The following is a 16,886-nucleotide window of genomic DNA, read 5'->3' on the forward strand; positions in this document are numbered from 1 at the left end:
CAGTACTACACACTTTCAGACAGTGAAACAAAATGCCAGTGTCTCTCAGGAATGTTTTTGATGAAGTAGTAAAATTGATACATTTTATTAAATCTCACATCTTGCTGTCACAAAATGGGACACATACATAAAGTACTTTTGCTGTATAGTCACGTACAATGGTTGTCTTAGGTAAATAACTTTAACTTAGTTGCAAATTCACTTTTTTGTGTGTAATATCAAATTAAAAGAACAACAATAAACAAGGGTTATTCAGTTGTGGATATCTGGCAGACATTTTCTGGACCAAAACATCTAAAGAAAAAAACTTCCAATATTGGTTGCCAATGATAAAACACAAGCTTTGAAATAAAAAAGTCCTAACTCTGGAAAATCTGGAGGTGCTACATGAGCTTAAAAGCTTTCTAACAGGGGCGCCTGGGTGGCTCAGTCGGTTAAGCGTCCGACTTCGGCTCAGGTCATGATCTCACGGTCCGTGAGTTCAAGCCCCGCGTCGGGCTCTGTGCTGACAGCTCAGAGCCTGGAGCCCGTTTCAGATTCTGTGTCTCCCTCTCTCTGCCCCTCCCCTGTTCATGCTCTGTCTCTCTCTGTCTCAAAAATAAATAAACGTTAAAAAAAAAAAAAATTTAAAAAAAAAAAAAAAAGCTTTCTAACAGAGGCACCTTCGTGGCTCAGTCAGTTAAGGGTCTGACTCTAGATTTCAGCTCAGGTCATAATCTCACGGTTGTGAGTTCGAGCCCCGTGTCAGGCTCTGCACTGACGGTGCAAAGCCTGCTTGGGATTCTCTCTCCCTGTCCCTTTGCTCCTCCCCAGCTCTCTCAAAATAAATAAACGTAAAAAAAAAAAAAAAGTTTTCTAACACTTGAGGACTCTCCTGATAAAAAATGGTAATATCAATGAATGTAATTCTTTAATATCACATGATGAAATGTGTCAACTGTATATTTAGCAAATTATTATTTTCTTTTTTTTAATGTTTATCATTTTTGAGAGAGAGTGCAAGCAGAGAGAGAGGGAGACACAGAATCCGAAGCAGGCTCCAGGCTCTGAGCTGTCAGCACAAAGCCCAATGCAGGGCTCAAACTCAAGAACTGTGAGATCATGACCTGAGTCAAAGTCAGACGTTTAAGCGACTGAGCCACCCAGGTGCCCCTGTAAATTATTATTTTCTAAATGATCAACACATGAGTAAAACATCCATTCCAAGTATAAGACAGATTAGGGGCCCCTGTGTGGCTCAGTTGGTTGAGCATCTAACCCTTGATTTTGGCTCAGCTCATGTTCCCAGGGTTGTGGGATCGAGCCCTTTGTTGGGTTCAGCACGGAGCCTGCTTAAGATTCATCCTCTCTCTCTCTCTCTCTCTCTCTCTCTCTCTCTCTCTCTCTCTTTCTCTCTGTCTCTCTCTCTCCCTCCCTCCCTCCCTATCCCTCTCCCCTCCTCACACTTGCTCTCTAAAATTTAAAACACACCCACACAAAAAAAAACAAAGTACAAGACAGACCAATTAAGTTCTCATTGTTGTTTGTTTTTTGAGTAAATAGCTTTAATGAAGTATAACAAAGGAAGTTACACAATCTGGTAATTTTTATATGTATACACACATACACATAAATACATACCCATTAAACCATTACTACAACCAAGATACAAAACACATCCTTTCCCAGTTTCCTCTGCCTTTTGTGCTCCCTTCCTTAGCATTTTCCTCCACCTAACCCCAGCCCTGTCTGTCCCTCCATCTCCAAACAACTACATACATGCATTCTGTCACTACAGATTAGTTTGCATTTTTCTAGAGTTTTTACATTAGTGGAATCATATATACATATTCTAGTTTCTTTCACAAATAATTTAAAAACCATTCATGTTGTTGCATGTATCAATAGTTCATAACTCTTTATTGCTGAGTGGTATTCCATTGTAGGGACACACCAAAATTTATTTATCTATTCAGCTGTTGATTGAAATTAGAGTTGATTCTATCTGGCTATTACAAACAAAGCTGCTATGAACATTTGAGTAAAAATCCTTGTGTGGACATACAGTCCCTTTTCTCTTGGGTAAATATCTAGGAGTGGCTTAGCTGAGTCATGTAGCAAGTGTATAGTTAGCTTGTTAACAAATCACCAAATAGTTTACAAAAGTGGTAGTTACTGTTTTACATTCCCATGAGGAAGGTACACGACTTCAAATTTCTATATATTCTTGCCAATACTTGGTATGATCTTTTTTCTTTCTTTAAATGTTTGTTTATTTTTGAGAAAGACAGAGAGACAGCAGGGGAGGGGCAGAGAGAGAGAAAGAGATTCTCAAGCAGGCTCCTAACAGCCCAGAACCCACTCAAACTCACGAACTGTGAGATCATGAGCTGAGCCAAAATGAAAAGTCAAACACTCAACCAACCGAGCCACCCAGGCACCCCGCCCAGTATGATCTTTTTAATTTTACCCAATGCAATAGGATATAGTGGTATCATACTGTTTATAAACTTCCATTTCCCTAATGATTAATGCAATAGGGTATACTGGTAGTGTATTGCCGGTAAATTTCCCTTTCCCCAATGGCTAATTCTATTAATTACTTTAAATAGGTTTATTTTCCCATCAATATATCTTTCATAGTGAGATGCCAAATGTTTTGTCCCCAGGGGGAAGGGAGCTTGTTTATTTTTTAATTGCTGAGTTTTGAGAGTTCCTTATATATTCTGGATAAAAGTCTATGTAACTTGAAGAGGTGAACTTCATGGTTTTCATGAAGTCTAGTAAATGTGTTCTTTTAAAGATTATACTTTTGGTTTGTAAAACAGCAATGCCTAACCCAAAGTCACAGATATTCTATACGTTTTTTTGTTTTAGAATTTACATCTAGGACTATGGTCAATTTTCACTAATTTACATATGTAGTATGAGGTATGGGTGTAAGTTTATGTTCTTTGCATATAGATATCCAAATGTTCAAGGACCAAGACTATACTCTCTCCACAGCATTACCTTTGCATCTGTATCAAAAATCCGTTGTGCTTATGAATGTGAGCTTATTTCTGAATGTGGTATATTCCATTGATGAATTTTTCTATCCTTATGTTAACACTATGCTATATTAATACTGTAGCTTTACTGTAAGTCTCACAATCATGTAGGTTTAGTCTAATTTTGTGTTCATCTCAAGGATTTTCTCTATTGCTTTTTCAATTTTTATTTCATTGCATTCTGCTCTGATCTTTATTGTAATTTCCTTTCTTCAGCTTACCTTCCATTTAACTTGTTTTTCTTTTCTCTAGTTTTTTAAAGTAGATGTTAAGATCACGGACTCGCAACCTTTCTGCTTTTCACTTTACCAACTAATCCTTCAACAATGTAGGGGGGTTAGGGGCCCTGATCCCCACACAGTCAAAAATGTGTGACTTCTGACTCCCCCAAAATTTAATAGACCACCGTTGACCAGAGGCCTTACCAATAACATAAACAGTTGATTAAGTGTATTCTGTATGCTATTTGTATCATATACTATATTCTCACAACAAAGTTAGCTAAAGAATATGTTAAGAAAAAGGTAAGGAAAATACAATTACAATACTGTACTTACTGTATTTATTGAAAAAAATCTGTGTATAAATGAACCTGCAGTTCAAACCTTGCACTGTTCAAACCCATATTGTTCAAAGGTCAACTGTATATAGGCATTTATTGCTATAAATTTCCCTCTACTTACTACTTTAGCAGCACACTACAAATCTTAATATGTTTTCATTTTCATTTGGTTCAAAATATTCTTTGTTGTTCAAAATACTTTTAAAAAAATCCCTTATGATTTCCTCTTTGATCCAGAGTTATTTAGAAATGTGTTAAGTTCCAAATATTTCAGATTTCCAAAATACAGTATGTTAATATCTAAATTAATTCCATGATTGCAAGAGAACATACTTTGAATGAGTTGAATCCTTTTAAATTTATTGAGATATGTTTTATATCCCAGAATATGGCCTCTCTTGGTAAACAATCTGGGCACTTCTGCTACTGTCTGATCAGTCTATAAATGTCAATCAGGGGAGGCTGGTTGACAATCTCTACCTTTTAACTGGGTAGTGAGACAATTTACACGAATACATTTGGGTATTCATCCCATCTGTTCTTTTGTTACCCATTAATTCTTTCTGCCTTCTTTAGGTATTTGTTTGTAAATCCATTTTATCCCCTTTGTTGCTTTATTAGCAATATGTCTTTGTCATTTTAATAGTGGCTTTATAGTTTATGGCTGCGGTAGGCTGAATATTACCCCCTACCCCAAGATATCCACATCTTAATCCCTGGAATGTGTGATTGTTAACTTTTCAAGCAAAAAAGGAGAGTATACAGCTGGGATTAAGCTAAAGATCTTCAGATGAGGGAACTATCCTGGATAATCCATGTAGACCTAAATATAATGATGAGTGTTACTTTAAGAGAAAAGTAGAGGAACACCTGGGTGGCTCAGTTGGTTAATCGTCTGACTCTTGATTTTGGCTCAGGTCATGATCTCATGGTTCCAGAGATCAAGCCCTGCTTGGACTCTTCTTGGGATTCTTCTCCCCATCTCTCTTTGCCCCTCCCCCGCTTGCACACATACACTTACACTCTCTCTGTCAAAATCAATAAACATTTTAAAAAAATGTTAAGAAAAATATTTAATATGCAATAGGTTTAATTATTTTTAGTGAATAAAAGATCAATTTGTTTTAATTTCTAATTCTGAAAACATCAACAGAAGTAATCTACATAAAGAAAAATCGTTTAGAGCGCCTGGGTGGCTCAGTGGGTTAAGCATCTGACTCCTGGTTTTGGCTCAGGTCATGATCTCAGTTTCTCCAGTTTGAGCCTGGTGTCAGGCTCTGTGCAGGCAGCTTGGGGCCTGCTTGGGATTCTCAGTGTCTCTCTCTCTCTCTCTCTCTGCCCCTCCCCTCACGCTGTCTCTGTCTCTGTCTCTCTCAAAATAAAAAAATAAACTTTAAAAAAATAATCAGCCTAAAATAATCCTTAAAAAAAAAATAGTTCTTGCTCAATTTTGACTGATTACTCTCCTCATTTTTGATGTTTTCCTGCCTCCTTACATGTCAATTAATCTTTGACTGAACATCAGATATTGTAAATTTGACTTTTTCAGGTACTAGACATTTTGTGATCCTATAAATTTTCTTGAACTTTGCTCTGGGACACAATTTAGTTACAAGATCTTTCAGGCCTTGCTTTTTCTTTGTTAGGTGAGTTGGGAGCAGTGTTCAGTCTAGTACTAATAGTTCTCCATTACTGAAGCAACAATTTCCTGACTATTGTATTTAGTGCCCATGAATTACAAGCTTCTCCACTACAGTTGTAAGAACAGACACATTACTACCTCTTATGGGCACCAGGCACCACTCCCTCTAATCTTTCAGATGCTTCTTTCCCGAACCTCAGATAGTTTCCTCATACATGTGCCCTGATCAGTACTCTGCAGAACACTAAATTTAAGGGAACCCTCTACAGATCTCCAGAGTTCTCTGTGGAGCTGTCCCCTCTCTGGAATTCTGTCCAACACATTCTAGCTAAACTGGTCTTCCTGGGCACTCAAACACAGAGAGTCTGCCAGACTCTACCTCAGCTCTTCCTCCCTATGTTACAGACTGAAAACTCTCTCAAGGCTATATAAGGTGAGGCAATCATACAGCTTATCTGTTTCTTATTTCTAAAGGATTGCTTTCATTTGTTGCCTCATGTCCAGAAAGTGTTGTTTTTCTTTCTTTCTTTTTTTGATTTTTGCAGGAGAAAGGGTTATCTCCTTATTACACCATCATAGCTAGAAACAGACATCTCATACCACATCAACAAATTTTACTGCAGTAGAGTAAAATAAAATTCACTGATATGGTTCTAGATTCCCCATTACAAACTACATTCAACAAACTACAACTTGTTCAACTTTGGTGTAATACCAAAATTCACAATTATCTAAAACTGCTTTTCTAAATATTCCTCCTTAAAAAAAGTAGATTAGTGGTTCCCAAGAAATGGGGAGAAGGGGGAAGGGAAGTTACTACTAATGGGTCTTTTCATGGGGTAATATAAAAGTTCTGAAATTAGTTATCAGTGACAGTTACAGCACTCACTGAATATACTAAAATCTACTGAACTGTACACTTATTTATAAGGTCAATTTTATGGTATATGAATTGTTTGTATCTCATCAAAAACAAAACAAAACAAAAAAAAACGACTTTTCCCAACTACCCATGATATTCAAAATCTGAGACCAGATTTTAAACATATACTTCAACCAAAGAACTTATTGCAACAAAGTGAATATAGAAGCCAATGTGAGGATCCATTTGTCTTTTTTAAAGCTATACATTAAGACATTTCAAAAAATGCAAAATAGTACAAGTTTTCTCACCAAATATTATTTTGCTTTAGAAAAATAGTTATCAAAAAAAAAAAAAAGAGGTTAGAGTGGGAGAGAGCCAAAGCATAAGAGACTGTTAAAAACTGAGAACTGAGGGTTGATGGGGGGTGGGAGGGAGGGAAGGGTGGGTGATGGGTATTGAGGAGGGCACCTTTTGGGATGAGCACTGGGTGTTGTATGGAAACCAACTTGACAATAAATTTCATATATTAAAAAAAAAAAAAAAAGAAAGAAAAATAGTTATCTTTCACAAGAATATTATTTATGTTAGTATACAATAGGTTTATTATTTTAAAGTGAACTTACAACATTTTTTTAAGGTTTTCTCAGTTTTAATTTCTAACTCAGAAAATAACAGATATAACCCATATTCAAACAAACAAACAAACAAACAAACAAACAAAAAACTCTTGGGCCATGTGGGTGGCTCAGTCAGTTAAGCTTCTGGTTGATTTTGGCTCTCATCATGATCTCCTGGTTCATGAGTTCAAGCCCCAGGTCAGGCTCTGCACAACACAGAGCCTGCTCGGGATCCTCTCTCTCTCTCAAACACAAAACAGAAAAAAGAACACCTGGCCTTCCAACGTACACTGAATTTAAAAAAATTAAGAACAAAAACCAAAAGCCAAAAAACCTCTTTGGGGTTTGCAATAAAATTTAAGAGTATAAAGAGTCCAGGTGCCTGGGTGGTTGTCATTAAGCATCTGACTTTGGCTCAGGTCATGATCTCAAGGTTTGTGAGTTTAAGACCCACACTGGGTGAGCTCAAGCCCCACTTCACGTAAAAAACAAACAAACAAACATGAGCTCTGCTTGGGATGAGCCCCACTTTTCTCTCTCTCTCCCTCAAAAAAGAAATTTAGAAATTTTTTTAATTAAAAAAAATTGAGTTAAAAAAAAAAAGAGGAGTATTCCTGAGGCAGTTTTAGAACTGCCAGTTTGTGATCTCACAGTTCATGAGTATGAGCCCCACTGCTGTCAGTGCAGAGCCCACTTCAGATCCTCTGTCCACCTCTCTCTGCCCCTCCCCCTTCACATGTGCTCTCCCTCACTCTCAAAAATAAATAAACATTAAAAAAAAAAAGAAAGAACTGCCAGTGTGTGCTATACTATGCCAGGGATTCCATACTAGTACACATCTTAACAGATACAACAATACAGTAACTAACAAAAGTTAAAAAATCCTAAGAGGAATGCATATAAACACACATTAAAGTTTGTTATTTAATTGCATGTCTTACTTGGAAGTTTCAGGCAAGCCAGCTGACAGTTCCAGAAACACAGATAAGTAGTAACCACGAACGACTCCATTTCCATCCTTAAAAAAAGGAAGAAGAGTCAACTACACATCAATAATTAAAGAGAGAGAGAGAGGTTATACAAATACAAACTCTAGATCAACTTAAGTGTAAAAATTTAAGCAACAACGAAGCAAACATTAATATCTCCTATTTGGATTGGGAAATACTTCTACGATTAAAGCAGTAACACAGATAAAAAGACCAACAGATTTAAATCTCTAATAATTTAAATCTTTTGTACATTAAAAAAGAAAATGATGAAAATATATAGGCATTCAAACTAAGGAAAATGTCAACAACTATGATAAAAGTTAAGAATTCTAGGGGCACCTGGGTGGCGCAGTTGGTTAAGTGAACAATTTCAGCTTGGGTCATAATCTTGCCGTTCGTGAGTTCAAGCCCCATGTAGGGCTCTGTGCTGACAGCTCAGAGCCTGTAGCCTGCTTCGGATTCTGCGTTTCCCTCTCTCTCTGCCCCAACCCCAACTCACACTCTGTCTCTCTCCTTCAAAAATAAATAAAACATTAAAAAAAGTTTTTAAAAAAAGAGTTAAGAATTCTAACATACAAAAAGGAGTTCTAACATACACAAAACTCTTAAATATCAGCCTCCATGAAAAATCAACACACCAAATACGAAAAAAACCTCAACTTTACTGGGTAGGAGACAAAAAATATTTAAAACCAAAAGTGAGTAAAACAAAAAGATAACACTTGATGTTGAAAGTAATTAAATATAATTTCTATATAATGTTTATATGTTAGCATTCCATATAACAGTCTGTCTGAAGATTAAGAAGTTGTTTAAATTTGTATTACAGAGATTATTACAAAGATAATAACTTCCTTCTCTATTTCTTCAGTATTTTGCTCACGTGTCTACCTTTCTAAATGACTATCATTGTTGTAATTACATATATAAACATGTTTTCCCAACCAGACTGTGAGGATTGAAGGAAGGATTCTTATTATTCATCTCCAGTGTCTATTGGGATATGACTATGGAGGAGTACAAGTACTTACTAACCCCTTCATTTCTAGGCTACTATGCTTCAAAAGATCCTGAGGAAACTTTCAGGGTTAAAGGAGGTAAATGCTCAATACACAGTAAAGAATAAATGAATTATCAGTTAAGTGAAAAAAATGAGATACAAAAAATTATGTATTGTATGATCCCATTATATGAAATTATGCAAAGTAAAACTATAGTGAAAAAAACACATCAGTGGTTGCAGAGGGGCCAGGAAGGAAGAAAGAAGGGATCAGCTTAAAAAACAAATGAGAAAAGTGGGGGGTTAAAAATCACGGAGTGGTAATAATTATTTGACTATATATATTTGTGGAAACTTGCCAAAATTAGTAAATTTTATTGAATATAAATTTATCTCAAATTATATTTATTTTAAAAATCTATCAATATCCTTGTTCAAATGGCCAGATTCTTTTCTTCTTTTAAATTATGCTCCTAGAGGGGCACCTGGGTGGCTCAGTCAGTGAAGCATGACTCTTGGTTTTGGTTCAGGTCATGATCTCACAGTTTGTGAGTTTGGGCCCTGCATAGGGCTCTGTGCTGACAGTATGGAGCCTCCTTGGGTTCTCTCTCTCTCTCTCTCTCTCTCTCTCTCTCTCTCTCTCTCTCACCCTCCCCTGCTTGGTCTGTATCTCTTTCTCTCAAAAATGAACATTTTTAAAAAAATCTTTAAATTATGCTCCTAGAACTATTTCCCTGGAATAAATTAATAAAAAGGAATAGGGGCGCCTGGGTGGCTCAGTTGGTTAGGCAACTGGCTTGGGCTCAGGTCATGATCTCACAGTTCGTGACTTCAAGCCCAAGTCAGGCTCTGTGCTGATAGCTCAGAGCCTGGAGCCTACTTCGGATTCTGTGTCTCCCCTCTCTCTACCCCTCCCCTGCTCATGCGCTGTGTCTCTCTGTCTCTCAATAATAAATAAATGTTAAAAAAAAATTTTAATAAAAAGGAATAAATATTTTTTACTCCTGATCTTTATCAGCTAATAATATTAGAAATCTTTTTAATTTTAATCATAATTTTAAGGAAAATGTTTTAGTATCTTAAGTACATGCCAGCTGCACTTCCAACAAAATACTAGCTTTAAGATTTTTCAACACAGGATTGTGGAAAGATTGCAGCAATGGCAACATAGTTTATGCAACTCTCTAAATCCAAACAGAAAACAAAACAAAACACATAATTGGACAGAAAATCCAAAAGCTCACAAACAATATTTACAACAAAACTAGATAAAAGGTTATCTCCACAACCCCAAAAATATAAGCAAATAAAGATATATCAGTTACAACCATTAAGACCTGTATGATATACACATCTTTATGGGAGAAAAGAGAGGAAAGCTGTAGGACATCTAATGAAACAAAAAACAGGAAAAAGCACAAAATGGCAAAGAGTTGGCCACTGAAAAGCCTCACAAGCCAAATACAGACAACTGAAAATGGAATGAGCTGCTCAACAGATTATGAACTGAGTACAAGGATGCCTAACGTTAACAAGTCTGAGAATTAAATGCAGTTAAGTCACTCTAAATTTTATAGACTTATAAGTTCTTATTCTTATTATAAACGAATGTATAGGGCCTTTCATGGTAACTCCCGAGATTACATAGAAAGTGCTAGGAGTGAAATAAAAAATAAACAGCGGAGAAATAATAAAAACAAAGGAAGGAGAAGGGCAGAGCCAGGACATCTCTCAGAAAGCAAGGCACCATATTTATTTTTGATTGCCTTATGACATTGGATATCCACATACAAATGAAATCGGGTCCCTACTTCATGTACAAAAATTAACTCAAAATAGATTAAAGTTGTAAACGTAATTCTAAAACTATAAAACTATTAAAATAAAACATAAGAAAAAGGCTTTATGACATTAAATTTGGTAAAGATTTCCTGGCTGTGAAACCAAAAGCAAAAACATAAATTTAACAACATCAAAATTTAAAACTTCTGCACATGAAATGTTAAAAGAATAAAAAGAAACTTACAGAATAGGAGATAATATGTATAAATTATACATCTAATAAATATGTGTAATCATAACCCCTAATAAGGGGTTAATATCCAGAATATATAAAGAATTCCTACAACTCAACACCAACAACAAAATTTTCAAATGGGCAAAGGACTTGAGTACACATTTCTCTGAACAGGATGTACAAATGGTCAATAGGCATAAGATGCTCAATATTACTAATCATTAAAGAAATGCAAACTGAAACCAAACTACTACCTCATTCTCATCAGGATGGCTACTATCAAAGCAGAAAACAAGTACTGACAAAGATAGGGAGAAATTGGAACCCTTGTGCATCACTGAGAGTGTAAAATGGGGTAGTTCCTGCGGAAAACAGTGTAGAGGTTCCTCAAAAAATTAAAAACAGAATTATCATTTGATTTAGCAATACCACTTCTAGGTACATAGCCGAAAGAACTGAAAGCAACATCTTGAGAAGATATTTGCACACCCATGTTCACAGTAGCACTATTCACTAGAGCCAAGAGGTAGAAGCAACCCAAGTGCCAATCAACAGATGAATGGATAAACAATGTGTGGTGTAAACGATGTGTGGTATAAACAATGTGTGGTATACACACTGGATGTTGTTCAGCCTTAAAAAGAGAATTCAGACACAAGCCACAAAATGGATGAACTTTGAGGACATTATGTAAGAAGCCAGTCACAAAAAGACAAATACTGTATGATTCCACATATATGAGATCTCTAGAGCAGTCAAATTCACAGAAACAAAAGGTTTAATGGTGGTTACCAAACTGAGGGGAAGGAGAAAGGGGGAGTTATCATTTAATGAGCAGAGAGTTTCAGTTCTGAAAGATGTAAAAAAAGTTCTGGAGATTTGCTGCACAACATGTGTATATACTTAACAATACTACATGTACACCTAGAAATGATTAAGATAGCAAATTCAGTGTTAAGCATTATTTGCCAAAGAAAAAAAAGAGAATAACATCCTTATAATGAAAACATTCTTGAAAAACATACTTAAAGAATAGATCAAAATTGTAACCCATTTCAAAACAATCCATGACACTAAGAAAACAGTATGACAACCTGCAGAAGGAAAAAAAAATAAAATAAGAATAGGACATAAAAGAATAACATACCAGAATTAGAAACACTCAGAAATCAGGTGATAAAACTAAGGAAAGAATTAGAAATAAAAGAAAAAGTTATTTAAGAAATAATCACTGAACTAAAAAGAACATGAGAGCAAATAAACAAAACAGATCTTGTAAGTGAACTAAGGAAAATTTTTTAAATGAAAAAGAGGGGCATCTGGGTGGCTCAGTCAGTTAAGCATCTGATTCGTGATCTTGGCTCAAGTCATGTTCTCATGGTTCATGAGTTTGAGCCCTGTGTCAGGCTCTGTGCTGACAACATAGGGCTTACTTCGGATTCTGCCTCTCCCTCTGTCTACCCTTCCCCCCACTTGTGCACTCACTCACTCAAAATAAATAAACTTTAAAATAAATGCACGAGGGGCGCTTGGGTGGCTCAGTCGGTTGAGCATCCGACTTCAGCTCAGGTCATGATCTCATGGTTCATGAGTTCGAGCCCCATGTCAGACTCTGTGCTGACAGCTCAGAGCCTGGAGCCTGCTTCAGATTCTGTGTCTCCCTCTCTCTGCCCCTTCCCCGCTCATGCTCTGTCTCTGTCTCTCAAAAATGAATAAATGTTAAAAAAAAAAAAAAATTAAAATTAAATAAATAATAAAAATAGAAAAAAATAAATGAATGAGTGGATGAATGAATAAGAAATGAAAAGCTCATAAGAGTAGAAAGTGATAAATACTGAAGACAGGAAAAGAAATCTCAAAATACAGATAATACACCAAGTCCCAAGAAAAAAACAGAGAAAAAAACATAATAAATACTTAAAACTAGAATTCAGGAAATATTTTCTTAGGGGGAAAAAAAGATGGGACGCCTAGGTGGTTCAGTTGGTTAAGTCTCAACTTTGACTCAGGTCATCATCTCTTGGTTTGTGGGTTCAAGCCCCACACTGGGCTCTGTGCTGACAGCTCTGAGCCTGGAGCCTGCTTCAGATTCTGTGAATCCCTCTCTCTCTGCCCCTCCCCTGCTCATGCTCTGTCTCTCTCTGCCTCTCAAAAATAAATAAAAAACATTAAAAAAGAAAAACAAAAAAGATCTAAATCTACATACTGAAAGATACCAGCATATGACGACTCAAAACAACCAAACACATAACAGTAAATTACTGGACTTAAACAAACAAAAAGATTATTTGGGCATTTAGTCCATATCACTGAATGCTTTTAAGAATTAGTTTATAATCAGATTTTACCTAATGGAAAATGGAATTAAACATTTAAGATACCCAATTATAGAAAATATAAGCTATGGATTTTATATCCAGCAATACTGGCTTTAGAGTATATAAAATACAAACTGTTTTCAAAATATAAAGTCAGGGAATATTGTTTCCACTAGCTGTTCCAGTAGAATCTACTAGAGAACAAGATTCGGACATCAAAACTCCTACTTAATATGGCAGAAAGTGGGGAAGGGGTGTGGGGAACATGGAGTATAAACAAAAAAATGTCTAAGCAGTTCTCTGTAATCAAACTGATGGTAGAATTAAGACTTCCTATCCTGAAATATTTCTGTCTATAAGATGAAATAAAGCAGATGAGTGATTGATTATATAATTTCCAAAGGCTTCAAGAGGTAGGATTCCTCTAGGTATTTATACAAAGGATTCAGGTATGCTGTTTTGAAGGAGCACATGCACCCCAATGTTTACAGCAGTGCTATTGACAATAGCCAAAGCATGGAAAGAACCCAAATGTCCATCGACAGATGAATGGATAAAGAATATGCGGGTGTGTGTGTGTGTGTGTGTGTGTGTGTGTGTGTGGAGTATTACTCAGCAATCAAAAAGAATGAAATCTTGCCATTTGCAACAACGTGGATGGAACTAAGTGTATTACACTAAGCAAAATTAGAGAAAGACAAATATATGACTTCACTCATACATGGAATTTAAGATACAAAACAGATGAACATAAAGGAAGAGAAGCAAAAATAATATAAAAGCAGGGAGGGGAGCAAAACATAAGAGACTCTTAAATACAGAGAACAAACTGTGCGCACTTGGTGGGGTTGTGGGTGGGGAGATGGGCTAAATGTACAAGGGCCATTAAGGAAGACACCTGGGATGAGCACTGGGTATTATAAGTAGGGGATGAATCACTGGATTCTACTCCTGAAATCATTATTGCACTATACACTAACTAACTTGGATGTAAATTTAAAAAAATATACATACATAATAATTTTTAAAAAAGGGATTACTAAAATGGAAGGAGACACAGGTGTAATATAAAGAGATTAAGTAAAAACACTCCACAGTCTTGAACTTGAATTATAAATGTAAGCACTGACTCATGAGTTATTTTATCTTTAAAAAAATACATATATCAAAAAAAACCCAGTATTTAATTATATAGCAATTTTAAAGTGTTCATAAATACATTTTGTCTACTGAGATCCCTGGAACTTATCCAATTCAATTTTATCCATACTCCTACCCAGTTTTCTCGAATTATATTCTTTGGCCTAAAAACAACATAACAACAACAAAAACCCCCTATAATGTGTATCAATAATGAACTCTAATGTAAACTAGAACTTTGGATAATAATGTGTCAATAGGAGTTCATCAACTGTAACAAATGTACCACTCGGGGGCAAGATATGTTGATAATGGAGGAGCATGTACACGTATGGGGTCAGGGGGCATATGAAACTCTCTTTACTTTTTACTCAATTTTGATGTTTAACTCAAAACTGCTCTAAAAAATAAAGTCTATTAATAAATTTTAAATAAATAAATAAATAAATAGATTCAGATTCCCCCCTTTCCAAACATCTAACATATTTATCACTGTATTTCCTAGCTCCCTTCACCAAGGAGGTTAGAAACTGTGACCAACCTCATAAAAATAAGCATCCCTAGCACCCAGTTTGGTCTTGAAATATCACTTCCCACTAAAAGGAATCAGGGCTCTTTGAATAAAATGGCTGACTCCAGATATGGAGTAGGAAATGTACATAATGAGCCTAGAACATCTTGCCATAAATATGAGAATAAGAAAGCTAACTCCTAAGAATCACTACTAGGGACTTTTAGAGTCAGAGCAAAGTGACACAGAAGCTAACTTAAAGACATTGCATATGTATAAATCCATGAATTCATAATGACATTTTTAAAAATCTAATTGATCACTTCCAGAAAATACTAAGGATAACTAGTAAATAACAGGAAAAAATTGTTTCTTCTTTATGAACTATAACCGTGAGTAGTCAAATAACAGATAACGGGAAGCATCTCTTAGAAGCGTATCTTTATAAAAGTTATTACAAATAATAAATGAAAAACAATAAAATGAGAATATCACTATTTTACAATTTCCAATGAATTAACAGATGTAGGCAATGAACATCGATAGCTGCCAGTATCACAGTTAAGAGATGCAACTAGACATGGTGTGATAAAAGAACACACTACTACTTATACTGTTGCCATAGGAAGCAACTATATATCTCCCATCATGTCACTGCATCCAGCTGCCAATTTGCAGAAAATTCCTAGGTCAAAGGAACACACTGAAATGCACCATGAGTATGCAATCAGCATACATGTATTTTTTTTATGGCTTTCTGTATCAATAATTTATTTTTATTCAAAAAATTATATCTAAAATAAGAATTTTAAATATTTCTTCTAAAGATAAATATCTTCCTAGAAATAAGAAATAAAATTCATGTAATGTCAAGGTTTATACTGTTCATTTTAACTCAGTTTTTTGGTATGCTTAGTAATCTACCCTATAAAAAAACCATAATATTGTCATTACTTTAACTCTTTACTCCACTAAGAAAAGTGAACCAGGGAGCATCTTTCTATCTGTTAGATGGGATGCTGCCTGATTCATGAATTGCTTAATGAAGTAAATGAAATTGTCAAATTAAACATAAAAGTGAACCACTGTGCTACAGAACACTGAAAGAAAGACCCTGGTTTCAAAATTCATTAGAAATATGAAAAACTTGGGGCGCCTGGGTGGCGCAGTCGGTTAAGCGTCCGACTTCAGCCAGGTCACGATCTCGCGGTCCGTGAGTTCGAGCCCCGCGTCAGGCTCTGGGCTGATGGCTCGGAGCCTGGAGCCTGTTTCCGATTCTGTGTCTCCCTCTCTCTCTGCCCCTCCCCCGTTCATGCTCTGTCTCTCTCTGTCCCAAAAATAAAAATAAAAAAACGTTGAAAAAAAAAAAAATTAAAAAAAAAAAAAAAAAAAAGAAATATGAAAAACTTACTGGGTAAACTTTTAACCTCCAACAAAGTCCTGAAACTTGAAGAGGTGGACTGTAAACAGGGTCTGCTCGCTGGCGCAAAGTGCTGAAGTAAAAGAAAACCAACCAAATCCCAAGATCAAAACTGTTGTGAAATATCAACAGGCAAAACCAAACTCTAAGCACTTTACTTATGTTACTTATTTGCAGTCCTAAACAAGTAAATGAAGGTGCTGAACAAGTCAAGACTCCACTGCATAAATTTATATATACTTACATTCTGAAATAAGGTTTAATGATACTGAAATATTCAGCAGTATCTTTTCAGTTTCAAAATTGGGACATTCAAGGGAAAAGGAAAATATAAAGAAAAATAAAACTAAGTGTCCTGAATTTAATTACCACTTCAACAAGCAGTCTTTTACCATTAAAGAAAAAACCCAATGGGCTTCTTCCTCACATAGCTGTAGTACAATTATCCTTTTCTAATATGGAAAAACTTAAGAAATATGCTTAATCTTAACATATGTGGGGATATCCTCAGAAAGTTTGTATTTTAGCCAAAAAATTATCCCATAAGAAAAGACAGATGGAGGAGGGTGCTCCAGCCCCCACTGTGCCACTACGTGGCCCAGTCGGTTACGCATCCAATTCTTGAATTTGACTCGGGCCAGGATTTCAGGGACGTGAGATCAAGCCCTGCGTCAGGCTCTACACTGAGCATGGAGCCTGCTTAAGATTCTCTCTCTCTGCTTCTCCCCTGCTTAGGTGCTCACGTGCTCTCTCTCTATATCTCTCAAAAGAAA

The 16,886-nt window shown here is 35.8% G+C and overlaps 1 protein-coding gene across 12 annotated transcripts in view; it reads right to left on the reverse strand.

The window, feature by feature from the left end:
• The window catches only part of TRIM37 (tripartite motif containing 37), a 145,842-nt gene that overhangs the window by 78,392 nt on the left and 50,564 nt on the right, over positions 1–16,886 (reverse strand). For all 12 annotated transcript variants that reach the window (XM_049637772.1, XM_049637778.1, XM_049637779.1 and 9 more), the window contains 2 exons: positions 16,105–16,186; positions 7,657–7,733 (listed from right to left, as the gene is read on the reverse strand). In XM_049637772.1, coding sequence (XP_049493729.1) covers positions 7,657–7,733; positions 16,105–16,186 — 159 coding nt within the window. The remainder of the gene's footprint in view (positions 1–7,656; positions 7,734–16,104; positions 16,187–16,886) is intronic.

This window comes from Panthera uncia, chromosome E1 (assembly GCF_023721935.1).
Source record: "Panthera uncia isolate 11264 chromosome E1, Puncia_PCG_1.0, whole genome shotgun sequence".
Taxonomy (NCBI): Eukaryota; Metazoa; Chordata; class Mammalia; order Carnivora; family Felidae; genus Panthera; species Panthera uncia.